The 24,774-nt window shown below is 41.7% G+C and overlaps 1 protein-coding gene and 1 long non-coding RNA gene across 4 annotated transcripts in view; one reads left to right on the plus strand and one right to left on the minus strand.

The window, feature by feature from the left end:
• The window catches only part of LOC126991156 (uncharacterized), a 62,633-nt gene that overhangs the window by 27,047 nt on the left and 10,812 nt on the right, over positions 1-24,774 (minus strand). The window lies entirely within an intron of this gene.
• LOC126991155 (venom toxin OcyC11-like) lies at positions 16,730-21,174 on the plus strand. Of its 3 annotated transcripts, XM_050849920.1 has the most exons (4): positions 16,730-17,036; positions 18,219-19,671; positions 19,870-20,002; positions 20,880-21,174. In XM_050849920.1, exons 2-4 carry the CDS (start codon positions 19,557-19,559, stop codon positions 20,956-20,958), a joined length of 327 nt encoding a protein of 108 aa, XP_050705877.1. In that variant the 5' UTR covers positions 16,730-17,036; positions 18,219-19,556; the 3' UTR covers positions 20,959-21,174. The 3 variants fall into 3 exon arrangements, with proteins under 3 accessions (XP_050705877.1, XP_050705879.1, XP_050705876.1); XM_050849922.1 differs by lacking the exon at positions 20,880-21,174 and having other exon boundaries at positions 16,748-17,036; positions 19,870-20,061; XM_050849919.1 differs by lacking the exons at positions 19,870-20,002; positions 20,880-21,174 and adding an exon at positions 17,234-17,366 and having other exon boundaries at positions 16,871-17,036; positions 18,219-18,504.

The raw sequence follows: 24,774 nt of genomic DNA on the forward strand, positions 1-24,774 counted from the left end.
CACAGAACATCGAAATACAGGAAGGGAACCCAAGTGTAAGTCTATATGGGAAAAAGGAGGAGGGGACGTTGATACTCACACGAAAAGTAAGGCATGTGATCGAGGTAGTGGCAGTGGAGGCTTTGGACTGGGTGAGAAAAATGACGGCGTGTATGATGGGCGAGGGATGGGAACGCGGGGCGGGAGAGCAGGTGAAGGACGCAGCTGGCTGGTTGGCTGGTTTAGACATAAGGATCGCGTCCCCACTTCATCCGCGAAGCAATGTTTGAGTTACATCTATCAATCTGGCGGGCCATCACTCATTCCTTCTGTCGCTCACTCTCTTTCTCTTGCTCCCTTTTACTCTTTCCATATCAAACACTTCAGTCACTCAGTCTCTCTCTTCTTTCTCTCTCTCTCTCTCTCTCTCTCTCTCTCTCTCTCTCTCTTTTACTCTTCCTATCTATCAATCTATCTACCTCACAGACACGTACACACACACACACACACACTATCGCCTCCCACGTACAAATATACACCAAAGGAACACACGAAATACCTCAGTTAGTGACATCAGCCGACAGCACCGCAGACAGGCCAGGCAATCACCAGATCACCAATCGTAATGTTCACGTCACCGACACACTTACGCTTCTTCGATTCACGTCTCGCCTCGCCCCACGTCAATCAACTCCCGCCCTCTCGCCTTTTATCGCCAGGTGAAATATTCCGAGTTACAAGGAGAGGGAAAGGACTGGAAGCTGCATGAGTGACCTGGGAGTAAAATGTCCCCCCCCCCGGCTGTAAATGTTTACCTTCGCTCCCAGGCATAAAAGTGAATGTTTTCTCCTTGTTTTCCTGGGATTTTCTGATACGTGTCATTCAGTCGTTGCCCTGCACCTTTTCCAATACACGCCCTGCCAGTTTTCTCTTAGTCCCACGCACTCTTGTTGTTTCATTTGTTTCCATGGCCGATTGGTTGCATGGTAAACTTGTGTAATATTTCTTGTTTCCTTTTATATATCGAAATTGACTTCTTATAGAGGTGTGTGGACTGGCAGATCTTTTTTGAGGAGTGCTGACTATATAGTGTTTTGTCTTCCATGTGCAATACCAAACAGTCCAGTTCAGCAAAAGTCAGAAACGTTTTCATCTGAATTGCGTAAAGACAAAATCAGAAACGAAAAAGATTACCAGACAGACAGACAGGCCGACAGAGAGACAGGAAGATAGACAGACATACAGGCACGCAGGCAGGCAGGCAGGAAACACACACACAGGAAAGAAAAATTGAGGAAAGGATGAAAACGCAAAGTATGAGAATGTCAATAAAGGACAAATCACAACAAACAAGAAGGAAGAAAAAGAAAGAACGAAAGAAAGAAAGAGAGAAAGAAAGACGCAGAAAGAAAGAAAGAATTTAATAAAGAAAGCCAGACAGAGAAAGGAAGAAATAGAAAAAGAGAGGAAAAAAGAAGAAAAAAATGTGAAAGTATGAAAGAGAGAAAACACGGAAGGGAAGGAAACACGAGAAAACAAAAGGAAAAATACTCAAAAGAAAAGCAGAAGAGCAAAGAACAACAGTGGTCAGTTCATCCCCTTCCTGACAGATTACTAAGGAGCGGACCGGACGAGAGTGGCGGAAGGAAGGATCTGAGGGAGGACAACGAAAAAAAGAAAACTTGCATACAGAAGGGATGAAGAATGTGCCGCAGAGGGGAGCCGAAGGAAGCGCCTCACCAGTAAAAGAACATCACATTGCTTCGCCTAAGAAAAAGGATCCTGAACCTCTTACTCCCCTCCGCGCCGCTGTCATCCGTTCATAGTCTTGGAAGGGGAACGAAGGATAAGGGAAGCTAAAAAGAATAAAGGAAAAGCGATCTAAGACGTCATGGCGGTTCTGAAAGTGTAGGAATGGATTGTCTGCTACCGTTGACATCAGAAGAAAGGGAGTAGTAGTAGTAGTAGTAGTAGTAGTAGTAGTAGTAGTAGCAGTAGTAGTAGTAGTTGTTGTTGTTGTTGTTGTTGTTGTTGTTGGTGGTGGTGGTGGTGGTGGCGGTAGTTATACTGTTGTTGTTATTATTGTTTTTTGTAGCGGTAATGGAGGTGGTGGTGGTGGTGGTAGGAGTAGTACATGTGGTTGTTGTTATTGTTGTTGCTGCGATGATAATAGTGGTGGGGGGGGGGGAGGAGGGGTTGTTACTGTTATGCTGGTGGTGGTGGTGGTGGTGGTTGGTGTTGTTATCGCTGCTGTATATGTCTCTGTTGTGGTGAAGGTCCAGGGCATTCATTAGTGCGTTGTAAATCACCGAGACTATTTTCTGCCCGCCGAGAACTTAACCAAACATTATATAAAGGGCATCAAAGGCTATAGCGTGGACTACTACTCATATATAAATTTTTCAGAGCAATTTTTATCAGCGAACGCTATGAGCTTATCAAATATTAAAATAAACACAGTTACGAACGTGTTATATTATTTGAATGTTTGTTTGCATAGTCTAGACTTTCCGTATAAAATATTAACGTTTCTCTTTACGCCTGTTATGTGACTTCCTCGTTGGTAAGTTGTCCCTAGTAAAAAAATAAAAAGATTTGTCCTTAGCGGTAATGACAATACAAATCCAGGAAAATAGTGTCCCTTAAACAATCATTACTTTCATTGTCTAGTTTGCTCTCTCTTCTTCGGGAAACTTATGTCTACTCAAAGGAATATTTTAACTGCAAAACTATCGAGGTTACGTGAAAAAAAAAAAAAAGATTTGTCCCTAGTGGTAAAAGCAATACAAATCCAGGAAAATAATATCCCATAAACAATTATCTTCCATAGCCTTTTTCTTCTCTCTCTCTCTCTCTCTCTCTCTCTCTCTCTCTCTCTCTCTCTCTCTCTCTCTCTCTCTCTCCTTCGGGAAACAAATGTCTGCTCAAAGGAAAATATTAATGGCAAATCTATCGAGGTTACGTGAAAAATAAAAAAAGATTTGTCCTCAGTGGTAAAAGCAATACCAATTCAGGAAAAAAATATACCCCATACACAATCATTAGTTTCATAGTCTGTTTTCCTCTCTTCTTCGGGAAACTTATATCTGCTCAAAGGAAAATATTAATGGCAAAACTATCGAGGTTACGTGAAAAAAAAAGATTTATCCTCAGAATAAAAAAGCAATATAAATCCAGGAAAAAATACCCCTTACACAATCATTATTTTCATAGTCTGCTTTCCTCTCTTCTTCGGGAAACTTATACCTGCTCAAAGAAGAATATTAATTACGAAACTACCAATGTTACGTAATTATGACTGCAGGGAATAGAGATAAATGTTTCCTGCCAAATTATGTCTGCTGGAAGGAAAATATTAGTTGCAAAACTACCAATGTTACGTAATTATGACTGCAGGGAATAGAGATAAATGTTTAATGCCAAATTATGTCTGCTGGAAGGAAAATATTAGTTGCAAAACTACCAATGTTACGTAATTATGACTGCAGGGAATAGAGATAAATGTTTCCTGCCAAATTATGTCTGCTGGAAGGAAAATATTAGTTGCAAAACTACCAATGTTACGTAATTATGACTGCAGGGAATAGAGAGAAATTTCTTCAAATTAGTCATCCACTCAGCGGGAACCGCCGAAAGGGTTCTCCCCTCTGACCAACACCCTCATCAGTGACCGTGCCAGCAAGCGAGTTTGTACATTTTCACTTTTTGCATATATAATAATCGGCATACTTTTATTTAAAAAAAAAAAAAATATCATAGCAAATAGTAAATAGAAAAAAACATGATCCGAGGACAAATGAATAGGGAGAAAACACTGGAAAAGCTGAGATATATAAGTAAGTGAGTGGAGATACAAATAATTCTCTGATAAGAACACACGCATCCAAACTTAGGATACAAAGCAGCTAAATACAGAGAAGAGGAAAATAAATTATAAAATGAATGAAATTTGGGATGAATACAAAAGAGATAAAGAAACAAAAATAAATACAGAGAAGAGGAAAAATAAATGATAAAATGAATGTCTCCAAAATACCTTCAAATACAAATAACTCTAATAAAAACACACGTATCCAAATTTGGGATGAATACAAAAGAGATAAAGAAACAAAAATAAATACAGAGAAGAGGAAAAATAAATGATAAAATGAATGTCTCCAAAATACCTTCAAATACAAATAACTCTCTAATAAAAACACACGTATCCAAATTTGGGATGAATACAAAAGAGATAAAGAAACAAAAATAAATACAGAAAAGAGGAAAAATAAATTATAAAATGAATGTCTCCAAAATACCTTCAAATATGAATATGTAAACGCGGCAAAGTCGAAGAATAAACAAGTCACTGGACCGAGATTAACGTCATTCTCCTTTTGTATCAACTCTCCACCGTCCCTTCCTCCTCCCCTTCCTTTCATCCTTCCATCCTCCTCCCCTCCCTCCAGCGTACATCCCCCCTTCCTTCCTCCCCTCTCCCAGCCCATCCACACTCTCCCTCCCCTTCATCCAGTCCCTCCAAATCTCCCTTACCTCCATTCACCGTCCCTCCACCCTCCCTCCTTCCATCGTCCCTCCATCTCCCTTACCTCCATCCACCGTCCCTCCACCCTCCTCCCTTCGACGCCGACACACACACACACACACACACACACACACACACACACACACACACACACACTCTCGGATGTTATATAGCTTCACTTCCCTGTTCCGTGACCCGCGACGCTTGCAAACAGTAATCCTAAAAAAACACTGCTTACGGCCCTGCCTCTTAAGTGCCTCTCCGGTGCTTGCAGAGAGACAAACAGACATAGAGATTTAGATAGATAGAAAGACAGTAAGAGTATAATACGTTGACAAGACAGACACAGGAAAAGACAGGACATACATGAACACAGAAGAGGGCAGAGACAGACAAACAGACATACAAGCAGAAAATGACAGGACAGAAAATGACGTAGACAGAAAAAAGAAGACAGAGAAAGACAAAAGGAGAGACAAACACACAGCAAAAGGACAAACACAGAAACAAAGAAAGACAAAAAAAGAAAACTACAACTAAGAAACCCCCCAAAAAAAAAAAAAAGAACCGAGCCAAAAACAACCGAGTAGCGGGCTTTTTTTATATTATTGTTTCCTTTTTTTGTGCCCTTGAGCTGTCTCCTTTGTTGTAAAAAAAAAAAAAAAACGGACAGACAGAGAACCAAACGAAAAGACAACCAAGAAACGCAGACACAAAATGACACACACACACAGAAAGACACGGAAAGGACACATACGAGAACCCAGAAGTAAAACAAAAGACGCTGTAAAGATAAGAGGTCGTAACTTTAACAACTCGGGTCGTAGTCTCGCCGTGAATTAAGGAGGGAGCATCGGGGATCATGTTTCTTAATGGTCCCTCTAAGCGAGAAAAATGAGAAAAAAATCATCACTCCCACAAATCATTTCATAATATATATCAGAGCATTTGTGATCAGTTTATGTATTATCTATTTTGGGGGTTTATATCTTGGCACAAATTTGGCCCGTCGCTGCTACACGGTAAAGCCACAAATTTGGTCCGTCGCTGCTACCGGGTTAAGGAGGGAGCAGCTGCCGCGTCGCCCAGTCCGTCAAAGTAAGGCACTCGAGGGGCCACTAGGATTACGGGCACGAGGCGAGACTGAGGGTGAGGCAAGGAGCGAAACACGAGCCTCTGGAAATGGAAATGACACTAGCGGAGACGAGAAAAGAAGGAGGAGGAGGTGGGGGAGAGGGGGTTGTGGGTGTGGGTGTGGGGGGTTGTTGGGGTGTGGGGGGTGAAGACGGCAAGAGAAGAGAGAGGTGAGTTTAGTAGACAAAATCTGTATCGGTTTTATATACGGGAAGTGACTTTTTTGAGGACACGAAAAAATTAGAAAAAGGATACATAGAAATAACGTTATGTGAACCTTGCAAAAAAAACAAAAAAACAAGAGAGAGAGAGAGAGAGAGAGAGAGAGAGAGAGAGAGAGAGAGAGAGAGAGAGAGAGAGAGAGAGAGAGAGAGAGAGAGAGAGAGAGAGAGAGAGAGAGAGAGAGAGAGAGAGAGAGAGAGAGAGAGAACGGCAAGGTGTGATGTCAAATGTAAGAGACAAATGGCAAAAAAAAAGAGAACAGGTGAAGAGAAGATTAAGGAAACATAGAAACATGAAAGATCAGGCAACATAAAACCCGTTGACTTATAAGGAATTTGTCGGTTTAGTAATTTTATCTATCAGCCAAGTACTTAAGTGACTTGTGTAACTAAATAGTGCACTTTATGCCCATACTTACAAGAATGCTTACTTAACTCCTGCCACGGTTAAGTAACGGTTAATATATTGTTTTCAAAGGATCTGATCGTTTTCACACTACATTCTACCGCAGGGAACTTGTTGCAGTGGCGGATGACTCGACTCGATAAAGAAAAATCCAAATGTTTGTCATCCATCACCTCGTCATAAATCTACATGCAGTTGTAGCTCTTGCCAGGGTAATAACGTTAATCAGTTTGAGACGTTCTTCCTACAACAGCTGGCTTTTTTTTATAGCGGGATTTTTTTAGCGGGCTTTTTTATAGCGGGTTTTTTATAGCGGGCTTTTTTATAGCGGGCTTTTTTATAGCGGGCTTTTATATAACGGGCTTTTTTATTAGCGAGCTTATTTTATTATTGTTTCCTTTTTTTGTACCCTTGACCCGTATCCTTTGATGTAAAAAAAAACGTATCAAGAATCGTGTCATATTAGCGGCGTGTTACTGAATTATCTCAAGCAATTCAATGTCCTTCCCACGCACAAGCCCACACGAACCCCCCTCCCTCCTCCCCTACGCAACCCTTCCCTTCCCTTTACCCCAACCCACACATAACCTCACCCCCCCAACACACAACTCCGCTCTCACTCCAACACACAACCTCCCCACACCCACCCACACAACCCCCTCCCCCCACGCCGACAACCCCTTCCCTCCTCCTTTTCCTCTCTATAGAAAGTGACGGGGAGGAAATGGAAGCAGATGAGTTGGAAGAGGAGGAGGAAGAGAAGGCAGAGGAGAAGGGGAAGGAGAAGGAGAGGAAGAAAGAAGAGGAAGATGAGATGTTGGAGAAGGAAGAGGAATGGATAAGAAGAAAAATATGAAAGAAAACAAGGAGAAGGAAGAGAAGGCAGAGGAGAAGGGGAAGGAGGAGGAGAAGAACAAAGAAGATGAAGATGACATGTTGCAGGAAAAGAAAGAGGAAATGGATGACAAGAAAACTATAAAGGAAAACAAGGAGGAGGAAGAGAAGGCAGAGAAGGAGTTGGAAGAATAAAAGGTGACCAGAAGCACAGACGTTGTAAATGCTAACAGAGCGAGGCGGGGGCGTGTTGATACAAGCTTCGACGGTAGAAAAAATAACGCGCAAAAATAAGAGGGGAGAAAAAAAAAAAAAAATCCAAGAGTTATACAAGACCACACCTCACGGCAAAAAGATAAACACATTCACGCAAGACGAAAACAAAAAGGTAAAAAAAAACAGCGAAGACAAAAAAAGGTAAAGAGAGAACTCGAGGGGAAAATAAGCGGAAGGAGAAGGAAGGAAGGAAGGGAGGAGGAAGCAATGCGCGAGCAGATAAAAAAAAAAAAAAAACGCATACGAGGGTTTGAAAAGGAAAGAGGAAGGAGACCACAAAGATGAGATCAGAGGAAAGGGATGCGGAAAGAGGATTGGTAATGTGGGCGACAGGAGAAAAATAAGATAGAAAGCAAAAGAGAAAGAAAAATATAAAGACAAAAGCGAGGATATTACAAAAACAGAAGCCCAGAAATACCGCTTATGATAGTGAAGAAGCGGAGGAAGAGGAAGGGAAACGAGACATAGGAAAAAAGATAAATAAAATAGAGGGAGTAACGAGAATCAAAGAATAACATAGACAAATAACGAAGATCTAACAAAAACAGTCCCAGAAATACCGCTTATGATAGTGAAAAGGCTGAGGGGGAGGAAGGGTAGGGAGGGAGACGAGAAAGTATAAGAGAACAAGGAATCCACGCATCATTGGACGAAACAAAGCCAGCGGGAAAGAAGCGGAACAAAACTGGTGATTGCGACGTGATGTAACCTAACGGAGGATGGATGCTGGAGGAGGAGGAGGAAAGAGGCTTGTTATAGAAAGCTCCTGCGGAAATGTAACTGAATACTGAAATGAAGAAAGAAAGAGGGAGAAGGAGGGAGGGAGAGGGAGAGACAGACAGACAGGTGGACATATATAAGCAGAGGAGAGATAAATGGAGACAGAAAAAGACAGACGCAAAGAGAAGATAGACCATACAAAAGAAAGAAAAAAAGAAAAAAAGAGAGAGAGGGAAAAAGAGACAGACAGACGGACAGAAAGACAAAGAGACAGATGAATATACAGAGAGCAAGAGAGACAGACAGACAGAGAAAGAAGAAGAAAGAAACGCAGTAGAGAAATTATACCTTGCAAAAAAACAAAAGAGAGAGAGAGAGAGAGAGAGAGAGAGAGAGAGAGAGAGAGAGAGAGAGAGAGAGAGAGAGAGAGAGAGAGAGAGAGAGAGAGAGAGAGAGAGAGAGAGAGAGAGAGAGAGAGAGGAGAGAGGAGGAAAGGGGAATGAAGGACGAGGACGAAAAGGAGGAGGAAAGGAAAAGAAAAATCAAAGCAAACGAGGAAAAGAAAAAAGAAACGAAATAAGAAAAGAAAAGAAGAAAATTAAAGAAGAGGAGGAGAAGGAAGAGAAGAAAGAGGAGGTAGTGGAAGAGGAGGAGGAGGGGGAGGAGGAAAAAAAAAATAGAAAACAGAAAAAGCATGAACAAATAAAAAGGAAAAAACAAATATTAGAGAAGAAGAAAAAGACAACAGAAGAAAAAAAAAGATTAATAATGTAACTGTCACAGCTTTTACACGAATTCGCTAAGAGCATTAAGTGTCGAAGCAAAAGTCCGTCCCAGAAAAATAAACGCCCTTGGAACAAACAAAGACGCAGGAACAACAACAACAACAACAACAACAACAACAGGAAGACGAAGAAGAAGAAGAAGAAGAAGAAGAAGAAGAAGAAGAACAACAACAACAACAACAACAACAACAACAACAACAACAACAACAATAACAACAACAACAAGCAGAACAAGAACAAGAACAAGAAGACTAACAATACTAACACTAATAATACCACTACCAATAACAGGCAGCGCGGAGGGTTAGTTTTTTAAGGACAGCGGGAGGCACTTCGTCGGGTCCATAAGCCCTCAGATGATTTATGCCAAAGGTTCATATTCTGACACTTATCGGGCTCCCATCACGACCATTTTCTAAGGCCACAGAGAAGATTAACCGGTAACAACAACATCAGTCGTACCAACCATGTGCGCTGCTGAGAGGAAAAGCTTGTCAAGTCCAGTATTTCCGCATCAAGATATATTTTTTTTAGTGAAGAATTCAGCTAAAAGACAAAAAAACAAAAAAGAGGAAAAATACAAAATGAAAGAAACACTATACGGTCAAAGTTACTAAACTGAAGCAGAATTTACATCAACAATTGCTAACAGAAAAAAAAATGCAAATGGTTGTGTTGGAACAGAAAAGCATAACCCTCACACGTGTATATTTTGAAGGTTATAGTCTCTTTAAATTCTAAATATAGAAAAAAAAGGTCTATTGTATTTAATCTTTTACATTTTTCTACCTTCAATGGACCGTCCTGCAGGGTACAATGGGTTACTGAAGCCATGAATGCGCTGTTTTTTGTCGCGAAATTCATTTTCCTTTGATTTCATTTAAGTTTGATTGACTTTGCATTCACTGGTTCTTGCGTCTAATTTCTCTATTGTGGCTGCGATCAAAGGGCATTACATGGTGGCTGAAAAGACTCATTAGGTTCCATACTTCAAATGTTTGGTCACCGCTTCTCACTGCTCAATAGTTTTTACTCGTGAATCTTGAACAAATTTTAGTTAATCCCGAAGGACAGCCTCAGACAATTTAGCATCCCTACAACATACGTGTCTTGGCTTGTTTGGTCACCGATCCTCGCTGCTCAATAGTTTTTACTCGTGAATCTTGAACAAATTTTGGTTAATCCCGAAGGACAGCCTCAGACAATTTAGCATCCCTACAACATACGTGTCTTGGCTTGTTTGGTCACCGATCCTCGCTGCTCAATAGTTTTTACTCGTGAATCTTGAACAAATTTTGGTTAATCCCGAAGGACAGCCTCAGACAATTTAGCATCCTACAACATACGTGTCTTGGCTTGTTTGGTCACCGATCCTCGCTGCTCAATAGTTTTTACTCGTGAATCTTGAACAAATTTTGGTTAATCCCGAAGGACAGCCTCAGACAATTTAGCATCTCAACAACATACGTGTCTAAGCTTAAGAACTCCATTGCTGGCGACGGGGGGGTAGGGGTGGGGGGGGGGGAGAAAGTAGTGACCTTGAAGTAGCTAGCACACACCTCACAGTATGAAAGAAAGAAATAAAAAAGAAAGAAAGAAAGAAAGAAAGAAAGAAAGAAAGAAAGAAAGAAAGAAAGAAAGAGAAAAAGAAATGTAAACTAAATGAGGTATGGTAAACTATTTAAACTGCCTTCCTGTCAAACACACGACTACATCAGGTAATAAAAATTTCAACTATGTAAGCAAGGTAGAGGAACAGCTTTCCTATGAAGTGCACGACAAAAAAACGAAAAACGCCACAAAAAACACAGAATTCACCAGCAGGAACGTACCGTACTCCTCCAAACATATATAAAAATAACGCTGCCCATTAAAACACTGAAATAATCGGGCGCGCAGGCATCCATGATACCTAAACTAAAACCAATTGGAAGAAGCTTAACAACGCTCAACAATTTCCGAACGTAATAACGGGGAATTACAATGGGGTAAAGTCATGTGCACCGGATGTTTGTTTTGTGGTTAATGCATGCTAGTTGTTGTTAGTGTGTGTGTGTGTGTGTGTGTGTGTGTGTGTGTGTGTGTGTGTGTGTGAGTGTTCACGTAGCCAAATATACACGTCATTCAGCATTCACATAGTCAAATATACACGTCACTCAGCATTCACGAAGTCAAATATACACGTCATTCAGCATTCACATAGTCAAATATACACGTCACTCAGCATTCACGAAGTCAAATATACACGTCATTCAGCGTTCACGTAGCCAAATATACACGTCACTCAGCATTCACGAAGCCAAATATACACGTCAATCAGCATTCACGTAGCCAAATATACACGTCAATCAGCATTCACGAAGTCAAATATACACGTCAATCAGCATTCACGAAGTCAAATATACACGTCAATCAGCATTCACGTAGCCAAATATACACGTCAATCAGCATTCACGAAGCCAAATATACACGTCAATCAGCATTCACGTAGCCAAATATACACGTCAATCAGCATTCACGAAGCCAAATATACACGTCAATCAGCATTCACGAAGCCAAATATACACGTCAATCAGCATTCACGTAGCCAAATATACACGTCAATCAGCATTCACGTAGCCAAATATACACGTCAATCAGCATTCACGTAGCCAAATATACACGTCAATCAGCATTCACGTAGCCAAATATACACGTCAATCAGCATTCACGTAGCCAAATATACACGTCAATCAGCATTCACGAAGCCAAATATACACGTCAATCAGCATTCACGAAGTCAAATATACACGTCAATCAGCATTCACGAAGTCAAATATACACGTCAATCAGCATTCACGAAGTCAAATATACACGTCAATCAGCATTCACGAAGTCAAATATACACGTCAATCAGCATTCACGAAGTCAAATATACACGTCAATCAGCATTCACGAAGTCAAATATACACGTCAATCAGCATTCACGAAGTCAAATATACACGTCAATCAGCATTCACGAAGTCAAATATACACGTCACTCAGCGTTCACGTAGCCAAATATACACGTCAATTTTCATATATCACGTGGTTAAGAAAACATGCCACTCATCTTCCTACAATGCAACGATGTACAACAATACCAGAAACACACACCGTTACAGACACACTAGTAAAGGGTGAGTGTTACTGAGCCAAGGCAAATTAGAAGCAGGCAACTGGGAGGAGATTTTACAAGGCTACGAAAATGGAGAGCCAATTAACGCAAGCTATAGCCGATAAAGAATCAATTATTGCACCGAATGGCTGGGTTGTACTTCAGCGGTAATGAACCTTTAATCTCCAGCAATCGTGTTGGCTTCGTGTTGTGCTCGTGTGTCTCCCCGGTAACATTAACGGGAGATTACGACACTGGATAATTGAATTCGATGTTGGGGTTAATAATACCGCGGTTGGTTGTGTTAATTTACTTGGATATATCTCGATCTCTTTCTCCTTATTGCTTCTACTTGCCTTTTCTCTTTCTCGGCGTCTCAAGGGTCTAGGGACTCATGAAGAAGGTGTTTACAGAGCCTGCACACCTCCCTCTACCTGCTTCGTTTCATAATAACAATAGTAATAACAACAATAATAATAACAATAATCAGGTGCGCTTCTTGGCTCTCCTAAATATTTTTGTGAGGCGTTAAGTGGTTGTATTGTGCGTAAGGAATGGTAGGATAGTGCATGGTTCTCTTCATGGAAAGCGGTGTTGGTGCAGAAGTTTGGCTGTTTTTGGATTTTTTTATTTTTTTTTTACAGCAAAGGACAGAAGGACACATAAAAAGGAAAAACTAAAAAAAAGCCCGCTACTCGCTGCTCCTGTAAAGAATCCGAAGAGGTGGCAGAAAAATATCATACCTCGACTAGTAATGATTTTTGTTGCTCTTTCGTGGATGCTTAATAGTTTTTCCTACATTACCTGCTCTAGATTCTTGTCACTTAAGAATCCAGTTCCACTCTCCTTCCTCTTTACAAGACTTTAATAGTACAAGACATGTCCGTCAGGCAATGTTATGAATGCACCACACATCTTCTCAACCTCACTGTGACGTATGATGCCTCACTTAATGCCTTTCAGACCTTCTAGCATTGCATGTCGTCAACTAACCTAGCCTAATCTAACACAACCAAGCCTAACCTAATCTAACCATTAACCTAACCTAACCGAACCTAACCTAACCTAACCTAACCTAACCTAAACTAACCCCTAACCTAACCCAACCTAACCTAACCAAGCATAACCTAATCTAACCTAACCTAGCCTAACCTAACCTAACCCCTAACATAACATAACCGAACCTAACCTAACCTAGCCTAACCTAAACTAACCCCTAATCTAACCTAATCTAATCTAATCTAACCTAACCTAACCTAACCTAACGTAACCTAACCTAACCTAGCCTAACCTAACCTAATGGAGCTTTTGCGAAGTACGTGTTTCAGATTTCAAAAGTGAGGTGAATGCATTACATATCCATCCATCTGTCTGTCTTTGTGAATTAGTGAGTCTGTAAGTGTATCAAGACACCTCTTCACCCGAAATTGACCTCTCTTTTGGCCACTCTTTACTACTTTCTGTTGTGGGAGAGGTGAGCAGCGGGCTTTTTTTTCTACCTCCTTTTTGTTGCCCTTGAGCCGTCTCCTTTGCTGTAAAAAAAAGTCATTTCTGATATACCTTTACTTTTTCATCATTTGTTCAATTAACTGACTTAAAAAAGCACTTCAAAAACTACTGCTTTTTTATCATTTATACAAGTAACTTACTCATAAAAGCACTTCAAAAACTACTGGATACTTTAGTAAATTCATGGAATGTCAGGCAGTAGAGTATTTATAACACACGACTTGACCGTAAAAAAAAAATATATATACGCAAAGTCGCTGAAATATGTGATAAAGTTAAAAAAATATATGAATTATAATCTCTCTCTCTCTCTCTCTCTCTCTCTCTCTCTCTCTCTCTCTCTCTCTCTTATCACCTCCTCGCCTCCCTACACGGCCGCCGAAGGAAAAAATCTCATTAATTTCCCGCCACAAGCTTTACCCGGTGCGCCCTTCCCTTCCCTTCCCTTCCTCTAAAGAAATTCCTCGCGTCTTTAATCAAAACGCGGAGAGAAAGTTCCCCGCGATGTCAATAGTCACCACCACCACCACCAACAACAACAACAATAACATCAACAACAACAATAATAATAATAATAATAATAATAATAATAATAATAATAATAATAATAATAATAATAATAATAATAATAATAATAATAATGATAATAATAATAACAGCAACATAACAAAGCCACTAGTTACTGCTGCTGCTGCTGACTATGCTATACTTGTTTACTAATAGTCGCAATGCCATCACCTTTGGCCATGGCCTTTCTTTCTCTTTCTTCATTTCTCTCTTTCTTGTTTTCCGTTTTCCTTCCTTTACTCGATCTTTCTTTCTTTGTACCTTATTTTTCATTCATTCTTTCTTTCTTTCTTTCTTTATCTCCTGACCTCTTTCTTTCCTTCCTTCTCATTTCCTTTTTGTCGCATGGTATATATGACTAGACTTTCGTGGCAATTTCGAGCATTTCCAGGGGTAGTTTTACGAGCGTTCTGGTAGAGTGACCTTTCTTCTGTACCATGAACCTAAAAAAACACTCATTAGAAACCAACTGATCTCCTTTGCGGCCTCTGGAAATAACTGATGCGAGAGGTGGAAGCATATCATAAGAATACCAACCTGAGACTACCCACAAGCTCTCCGGAAGACCACCTATCAACCCGGACTCTAGATTCTCTCAAAAAAAGAGGCTCAAATATAAATTCCGGGGGACAGCATGAGGCAAGCAAGATGGCGCCACTAAAAACACTTGCCTGCGCCATAACGGGCTGGGGTGGACCATCAGGCCTCACCCAGAAAGCCTACCCAGCCATAGGAGAAAAAACGTATAAAATAAACTTAACGTAACTAGATTTCAAGGAGATCTAAGACTTAGGGGATTACCTTATTTCCCTCGAGTTTGTACATTTATTAATACACGGACTACGCTAAGGAAAGGAAGAAGATACGGCGTGTTTCATTCATAATCTTGTTAGCAGAAAAAGTTAAGAATCACTAACTCAATCTCGGGTGTCTTATGCAATTTGTACGTCAACATCATCATCATCAGCAGCAGCAGCAGCGTGTATCATTCATAGCAGAACATAGGCCTATCCAAAACTTTTCCTTTCGTTCGATTAGCGCCTCTCGTTTTGTTGTTAGCGCTACGCAGGCTTCTTAATTTCATCACATCATCTCTTTAGTGGCATCCCCTTGCGTCTTGTTTTTCCTTTGTAACGATTATTTTTAGGTCTGTCACTTTTTTTTCATTTTCCTTATTGGTTCATCTTTTTTTCATTTTGCTCATCTTTTTTTTCCATTTTGTTTAGATTTCTCATTCTTTTTTTTCTTTACTTTGTTCATTTTTTCATTTTTTTCATCTTTTTTTTCATTTTGTTCTATTTTTCTACATTTTGTTTATCTTTTTTTTCATTTTGTTCCATTTTTTTTCATTTCGTTCATCTTTTTTTCATTTTGTTCATCTTTTTTTCATTTTGTTCAACTTTTCTTTATTTTGTTCAATTTTTTCATTTTTTTCATCTTTTTTTTAATTTTGTTCTATTTTTCTACATTTTGTTTATCTTTTTTTCATTTTGTTCATCTTATTTTCATTTCGTTCATCTTTTTTTTTCATTTTCTTCATCTTTTTGTTCATTTTGTTCACTTCTTTTCATTTTCTTCACCTGCTTTTCTTCATCTATTTTACTTCATCTCCTTTTTTTGTATCGGTTTTTATCTAGTCCGTCACTTCCCTCCATCTCTGTCGTCTCTCCCATCTCTTTCCATCCGAAATTGACCTCTCTATTCTAACCTCTCTTACTAACTACTTATTGCTGGAACAGAGCTTAGAGGGCTTTAGATAGACAGACAGACAGACAGATATATAGATAAGACAGACAAGTAGATAGATAGATACAGATAGATATACACACATAAATATTTTCTGTATAAGTGCAGAACAACCACCACCACAAAGCCAGAAATACAAACTCGTAGAGCGAAGCCACAGAGACACACGGGATTATAGTAATGAATTAGCGAGGGCGGTTCATTTAACTCTCCTTGAAATGCTAAATCGTATATGCAGATTGAGTTACGTTTATTACCCTCGCCACCTGCCGCCCTGTTACCCAGCCCGCGGCCAGAACACAGACGGGGTTGGTACACTCGACAATTTCCACCTCGTAGGAGATAAAGTCTATGGGAATGTCAACCCACGAAGGACACGAAAAAAAATAGAAGGATGGAGTGAAGAAGAAGAAGAAGAAGGAAGAAGAACAAGAACAAGAACAAGAAAAAGAACATGAACAAGAAGAACAAGAACAAAAACGAACAAGAAGAAGAAGAAGAAGAAGAAGAAGAAGAAGAAGAAGAAGAAGAAGAAGAAGAAGAAGAAGAAGAAGGAGAAGAAGAAGAAGAAGAAGACGAAGAAGAAGACTTGCCAGCAGTTCTCATTGGTACAAGTGTCAGGCCGTTTCATGATCAGTCACATATAAGTTGCTAATCTTTGTGTACATGTAATTTATTTCGGCTCACCACAAAACTAAACAAGTCACGCGTTGGGAGACTTCCAGCACCGAGCCACAGTTTCGAAAGTCATCTTGTTGTGGCCGTTGTAGAGAGGATGATGTATAACAGGAGATGTGACGTCAGGTCCACAGATGGTGCTGAATAAGATGACACTGATCTTGATGCTCGAATGATTAATCTTTTGTTTTTTATGTGTGTTCAGATTATGTGCCAGAACGCAGCACTGAGTAGACCAAGCAAGTTGTCCTAAAATGTCTGATCACGAAAAATTAATAGCCATAGAATCATCGTAACTGAGTGTCATGCGTGGTCTTCTTTATCACAGGAAATGAAATCTCCAAAACAATGTATATATATCTTTAAGTCACTCCCTGAAGGCAGTCGCCACCTAGAGCCACAACGATGGGGATGCTGCGAGCCGTGCTGCTGACGGGGTCTGTGCTGGTGCTGCAGGTGCTTCTGACCGTTCCGCATCAGGCCGAGGCCGCTTTGAGTGCGCAAATCGTCAATGATCCAGGTAAGAGTTTATTGTTGCAGTAACAGGCAAAGTTCCTGTTCAGTAGCTTACAGTGATCATGTTCTTCACCCTCCAACTGTTTCATTAAATTTAATAATAGTAGGAACAATACCTACTCGAAGTTCTGACGCAAGAGAAAGAAAACTTTGGTGTGTACTTTTGACAACAGAGGTTGAAACCTTTTCTTGTCCTTCCAGACCACCCCAACACGTGCCTTATAAGGGAATCTGGCATACGCGTGAAAGAAGGGCACACTTGGCAGACGCCGTACTGCGGGAGGGCAGAATGCACAAAGTATTCAAGTGAAGTCATGGTCATTCGTTACGTGACGTGAGTACACCGCACTTTCCCTAAATCAGTTTCCTCGAGGTTGGGCGTTCTGTATCGTCTCCGCCAGTTCTTTTCCCCCTCCCAAATGTTGTCCATATGCAGGGGCCTTGTATACAGGGGCCTTGTATACAACTCATCTGTAGGGGGGGCTCCACACATACAGCCAAATTAGACAGAGTGGAGTCAAAGGCTCTTCGTCTCATCAACTCCTCTCTCTTACTAGCAGTTTCCTACCTCTTAAATTACGCCACAATGTTGCTTCTCTTTTTGTCTTCATTGCAAGAGTTAAACAGCATCACTATTTTATCCCTTCCGCTGGTAAACTCTGGAACACCTTCCTTCGTCTGTATTTCCTCCTGCCTATGACTTGAACTCTTCCAAGAGGAAAGAATCAAGACGCCTCTCCACGGGAAATTGACTTCCCTTTTGGCCTCTCGTTCTATTTTTCTTTTGTAGGAGGAGCGTCTAGCGGGTTTTCTGTTGTTGTTGTTGTTGTTGTTAATTGTCCTTGAGCTGCCGCCCTTGCTGTAAAAACAAATATTCAGCAGTCATATTTTAAAGTCATATTTTAAAGTCTTTCTCCAAATGATGATTTCCTCATTATGCAACATTATATCACAGGATATGAATTAATACCTAGTATCATTTATATATATATATATATATATATATATATATAGATATATATATATATATATATATATATATATATATATATATATATATATATATATATATATATATATATTGATTCTTTTTTAGGGTCCCTTTTTCAATGTTAATTCCTACGGCATTTTCCTCGTTTCATGTATCAAGGCATATTATGTTTTCACAAAAGTCTGTCCTCGGCAGGTGCGCTTCCATCGGTGTCCCTCCAGGCTGCAGACTGATCAAAGACATGGCACAGCCGTACCCGAGGTGCTGCGGGAAGGTGGTCTGCGGCGCCCGCAGTGGATCCCGCCGCCCCTAACCTGCTCACCGTACACCATCGTGCCTGACCTGACCTGAACCAACTCTGACCTGACCTTCTGGCTGACCGAATTTTTGTCATTATCTGTTGTCAAAGATGCCTAATTGTTTGGAATCAGCATCTCTTTCAATGCAGACGCTTTCAAATCATGACACAGCAGTACCACTACAGGTGTTTCAATGACCCTAAAGGTTTGCGGAACTCAGCGAGGTGTTACAGTGCTCGCCACAGCCACGGGAAGGCGAGGACCGTGGCGGTGACGTAATCTAAGAGCCGCTCAAACTTCCTCTTCTTTTTTTCTCCTTTCGCCATTTTTTTTCCTTTTCTTCGTCTCATTCTTCTTCTTCTTCTTCTTCTTTTTCTTCTTCCTCTAATTTTCTTCCTTTTACCTGTTCTGGTTTTAATTGATGTTCATGTTCTTGTTCTTGCTCTTGTTCTTCACTCCAGCCTGCAATATATTATTCTGCCATTCGTGGGTTGATATTCCATTAGACATTTTCTCCGACGTGAAGGTGGCGGTGATGGTGTGAAGCTTGCCGAGCACCACCGACACTGTTCTCTGGCCGCAGACTGGGTCATCATCGGCATCATCATCATCATCATCAACGTTATCATCATTTTCAGAGACAACCCTGTGAGGAGGTCGACTGGGCAAGGTGCCACATGTCCCCAAGGCCGGAGTTGGCGCTCACGTACTATGCAGGTTGTTGGCCTCGATTTAGTCTCACGGATTTGACACAAGTCTTTCCCGCGATTCCTGTAACCACATGAGTCATTTCCCTTCATGATCAGTCAAATAAACGCTTCTAATCTTTCTGTAGATGTAATTTATCTTGGCTCGCCAGTCACGCGTTGTTTGTCAGCGCTGCGCCTCTGTTTCCGAGGTCATCGTGCTGCCACCTTTGTAGAGAGGGTGAAGTACTACAATTTTATAGTGTCATCACGTCCACAGTTGGTTTTGAATTTAGTGAAACGATGTTTCAATGATTAAATTTTATTTTGAATGAGTGTTAAATACGTGCTAGTACGCTGCACTGAGTAAAGCAAGCAAGTTGTCCTAAAACGACTGATCACGAAAAAATGACAGCCAGAGAAGCCTCGTAATTGAATGTCTTCCGCAGTCCTCCTTATCACCGGAAATGAAATCCAGAAAGAAATGTATATATACATATATCTTCCGAGTCGCTCCCTGAAGGCAGTCGCCACCCAGAGCCACAACGATGGGGATGCTGCGAGCCGTGCTGCTGACGGGGTCTGTGCTGGTGCTGCTGGTGCTTCTGCCAGCCCCGCCCCAAGCCGAGGCCGCCGCAACGCGTGAAATCGTCAATGATCCAGGTAAGAGTTTAGTGTTGCAGTAACAGGAAAAGTTCCTGTTCAGTAGCTTACAGTGATCTTGCTCTTCACCCTCCAACTGTTGCATTAAATCAAACAATAGTAAGAACAATACCTACTCGAAGTTCTGACGCAAGTGAAAGGACGCTGTGATGTATACTTTTGAGAACAGAGGTTGAAACCTTCTTTTTGTGTCACCAGACCACCCCAACACGTGCTTTATAAAGGAAGTTGGCATACGCGTGGAGGAGGGGCACAGCTTCCAGCTGCCGGGCTGCGCGGAGGTGTCCTGCGAGAAAGTTCCGGGAGTGGGCACGGCCATTACCTATGTCTCGTGAGTACACCGGACTTATGCAGCAGTCATATTTTGAAGCCATTAAAAGTTTTCCTCTATCTTATGATTTCCTCTTTTGCAACATTGTCTCTCACAGAATGAGAATTAATACATGAAGGATCATTTTTATATATGTGTGTGTGTGTGTGTGTGTGTGTGTGTGTGTGTGTGTGTGTGTGTGTGTGTGTGTGTGTGTGTGTGTGTGTGTGTCTCTATATATATATATATATATATATATATATATATATATATATATATATATATATATATATATATATATATATATATATATATATGTATATATATATATATATATATATGTCCTGGCAGGCGTTATGAAAACAATTTGTCCTGATACCTGAATCACAGAAGATTCGTCAGGAATTGACAATTTCAGAAAACCATAAAAGTAATATATATATATATATATATATATATATATATATATATATATATATATATATATATATATATATATATATATATATATATATATATATATATATATATATATATATATATATATATATATATATATATATATATATATATATATATATATATATATATATATATATATATATATATATATATATATATATATATATATATATATATATATATATAGAAGGTGGTCTGCAACTAGAGGTGGCCGCCCCCGATAGAGCCCGCTGCCTGTGATGCTCTTACCGAACACCATCGTGCCTGACCTGACCTGACCCAACTCAGACCTGACCTTCTACCTGACCGAATTTTTGTCTTTTTTTTGTTGCTAAAGATGATTAATCGTTGTAAATAGCATGTCTTTTTTTTAATACCAGACGCTTTCAAACCATAAAATAACAATACCACTACAGGTATTTTAATGACCCTAAAGGTTTGCGGAATCCAGCGAGGTGTTACGGTGCTCGCCACAGCCACGGGAAGGTAAGAAACGTGGTGGTGACGTTAGCTAAGAGCGATCCACCGCCGTCACGCCACGACCTTCACTTCACCTTGACGTGAGGGAGGATAGCACCTGGCAAGGGCTACCGGAAGTCGTCGCTGGACAAACACATCACATTTACATGACATCATACTCTCATCATCCCGATGCTGCACCTGACACCTGATGCTTATCGCCACGAGTTTCCTGTTTACTGTCTGGACTCGTAAGACACTCCTCCGTGCTTCACCCACTAAGTGTTGTCGCATATATATCTGTCATCATGGAAGTTAACCCGTCTGCTGCGATTGGCACGGATTTGGTTTTCACTGGTATCCTGGTAACATATACTTCCAGGTCTTTCTCTGCCTGTGTGGTGGATAGTGGAGTGTTTCCCATGTGGTATTGCCTGGTAACATACACCTCCAGGTCTTTCTCTGTTTCTGTGGTGGATAGTGGAGTGTTTCCCATGTGGTATTGCCTGGTAACATATACTCCCAGGTCTTTCTCTGCCTCTGTGGTGGATAGTAGAGTGTTTCCCATGTGGTATTGCCTGGTAACATACACTCCCAGGTCTTTCTCTGCCTCTGTGGTGGATAGTGGACTGTTTCCCATGTGGTATTGGTATGCTGGATATCCCCTCCCAATGTGCATGACTTTACGTTTTTCTTCATTGAATTGTAGCAGCCACTTTTTGTTCCATTCCTGTAGCTTGGTGATGTCTTCTTGTAGGAAATCCGCACTCAAGGGGTTAAGAGACCAAAGGGACGCCCACGCAAGTTATGACTGGGGTTAGTCGATCGATCCTTCCGGGAGGGATTTAAGATTGATAGGCCGACTGGACCTTGTTCAAGTGAGTGAGTGATTGAGGTTAGGCGCCGCAAAAGCCAGGGTCGAGCTTGTTCAAGGGGACCGTCAGAAGTATGGGCGGCGAGTGAGTGAAGTGACGAGCCCCCGGAAGTATGCTCCCAGTTAGTAGTTAGAAATTATGAGCCAGAGCGAGGCGGTTCGAATCCCATTGGCGCCGCGTGACGTCAGGAATGGCATCCGGTCTTAAGGTCGTATTTTAAAACATTTCGTCGCCCAAGTTCAACTATTTGACATGGCTTTCGTAGAAGCTGTGGGCCTTTCCAGGGGTAGTTTTATGACCCTGGTGGTAGTTTGACACTTCTTATGTGCCATGAGCCTTAAAAAAACACTCATGAAAAACAGATTGATCCCCTCTTTGACCTTTAGAAATAGTTGATGTGAGAAGCGATGGTGTCTTAAATTACGGCCCTTAACCCCCGAGCCACTACCCCTAAGGCATCGACCCTGCGTCAAGGTAAAGGCAAAGTTGGGAGTATATGCTATAACTGCGCGTGGCGGCGGTGCTCATCTCCGTTCCGTTGTCCTGTGGTGAGGGAGAGCCAATTAACCCGATACATGCCCTGAGTAACATCCGGGTGATTTGAAATAAGCATCCTAGTTACCACAATCTATCTTCCACAGGTTTCCCCAGGCACCCATTTATCATTTATCGACCATCCTGAGAGGACAGATAAATAACTGGATGGGCTGCACACCGACTCGTAGTTAGGGACGTTAACCACTATACCGCGGAGGCGAATGAACATTTGTATATAAACATGGGTAAGACCTGTCGACAAAAATCATCATCACTATCACCATCACCATTATCATCATCTGTTAAAAAGTCAGATTCTCGTATAATCTCCTAAGAGGGTGGACGGTCGATGATATGTTTCCAACTACTTCTGCCCCTTGCCCCAGCCTCTCCAATGCCCAATTCTGCCAATTTCTCTTCAACACACTGCCTCCACTCAATGCCCCTTGCCTCAGCCTCTCCAATGCCCAATTCTGCCAATTTATCTTCAGCACACTGCCTCCACTCAATGCCCCTTGCCTCAGCCTCTCCAATGCCCAATGCTGCTAATTTCTCTTCAGCACACTGCCTCCACTCAATGCCCCTTGCCTCAGCCTCTCCAATGCCCAATGCTGCCAATTTATCTTCAGCACACTGCCTCCACTCAATGCCCCTTGCCTCAACCTCTCCAATGCCCAATGCTGCCAATTTATCTTCAGCACACTGCCTCCACTCAATGCCCCTTGCCTCAGCCTCTCCAATGCCCAATGCTGCCAATTTATCTTCAGCACACTGCCTCCACTCAATGCCCCTTGCCTCAGCCTCTCCAATGCCCAATGCTGCCAATTTATCTTCAGCACACTGCCTCCACTCAATGCCCCTTGCCCCAGCCTCTCCAATGCCCAATGCTGCCAATTTATCTTCAGCACACTGCCTCCACTCAATGCCCCTTGCCTCAACCTCTCCAATGCCCAATGCTGCCAATTTATCTTCAGCACACTGCCTCCACTCAATGCCCCTTGCCTCAGCCTCTCCAATGCCCAATGCTGCCAATTTATCTTCAGCACACTGCCTCCATGTCTCCCTTGGTCTGCCTGGTGGGTGGCGACAGGATGAAGATAGATACCTTTGAGTGCCAGAGTTCCAGAGTAGCTCAAAACACGGGAGGAATCAAAGAAGTGCCGAGGGTGAAGAAAAGCCACCACCCACCACATTTCAGAAACCGCAACGAACGATAGATACCTTCGAGTGCCAGAGTTCCAGAGTAGCTCAAAACACGAGAGGAATCAAAGTGGCGAGAGTGAAGAAAATCCGAAACCGCAACGAACTTATGGGAAAGCGTTGACGTGTAAGACCAACAATACAGAGGCAAGAAGAGGTCCGGCCAATCACGAGGCACCAAGAGACGAAAAAAAAAGTCGTATCACTGCGGAGGGTTTAGACAAATGAAGAAAAAAAGTTACCTGAGAGAAACTAGTATGTCTAGAGGAATACATATTTTTTCAGCGGTTTAGAAGGGGGTAGGAAAGGAAGCAACAACGACGTCAGGCTAGCCATAACCCAGAATAGATTAACCAACACGAACCAGAACATCAGAGTGCAAGACCTTTAGGGGAGAAACAGGGAAAGGAGGGGGAAGGTAAGGGTGGGTGGGGGGGATGGAGGGAAGGAGGAAGAGGGAAAGGAGGGAAAAGGAAAAGGAGGAAGGGAGCCGAGCCAGCTGACCCCCAACTTCAAGAGGGGAGCGAACATCAAGACACCTCACCTACCTAAGTTAACCCTCTCTTCTGGCCACTCATTCCGTTTTCTTTTACGAGGGAGGACTTAGCAGACTTTTATTGTTTTTTTTATACCTTTTGTTCTTGTCCTTGAGCTACGTGCCTTTGCTGCGATAAAGTAAACTAAGCCAGAATATTAATGAACAGTGGCTTAGGAGGAGGTAGTGTATATGGTTTACCTAAAGGAATATATATTTTTTCAGCGATTTAGAAGGGGGCAGGACAGGAACCAACAACGACATCAGGCTAGCCATAACCCAGAATAGATCAACCTACAAGAACCAGAACGTGACCTTTAGGGGAGAAACAGGGAAAGGAGTGGGAAGGTAGGGGTGGGAGGGAGGGAGGGAGGAGGAAGAGGGAAAGGAGAGAAACGGAAAAGGAGGAAGGGAGCCGAGCCAGCTGACCCCCAACTTCAAGAGGGAAGCGAACATCAAGACACCTCACCTACCTAAGTTAACCCTCTCTTCTGGCCACTCATTCCGTTTTCTTATACGAGGGAGAACTTAGCTGGCTTTTTTTGTTATTTACCTTTTGTTCTTGCCCTTGAGCTGCTTGCCTTTGCTGTGATAAAGTAAACTAAGCCAGAATATTAATGAACGGTGGCTTAAGAGGAGGTAGTTCTTCTTCTTCTTCGGTGATTTACCCCCTAAAAAGGGGGAACGGGCCTTTGTCTAGCGACGGCCCGTCGCAGGGGGGAGCC

This window comes from Eriocheir sinensis, unplaced genomic scaffold (genome assembly GCF_024679095.1).
Source record: "Eriocheir sinensis breed Jianghai 21 unplaced genomic scaffold, ASM2467909v1 Scaffold247, whole genome shotgun sequence".
Lineage (NCBI taxonomy): Eukaryota > Metazoa > Arthropoda > Malacostraca > Decapoda > Varunidae > Eriocheir > Eriocheir sinensis.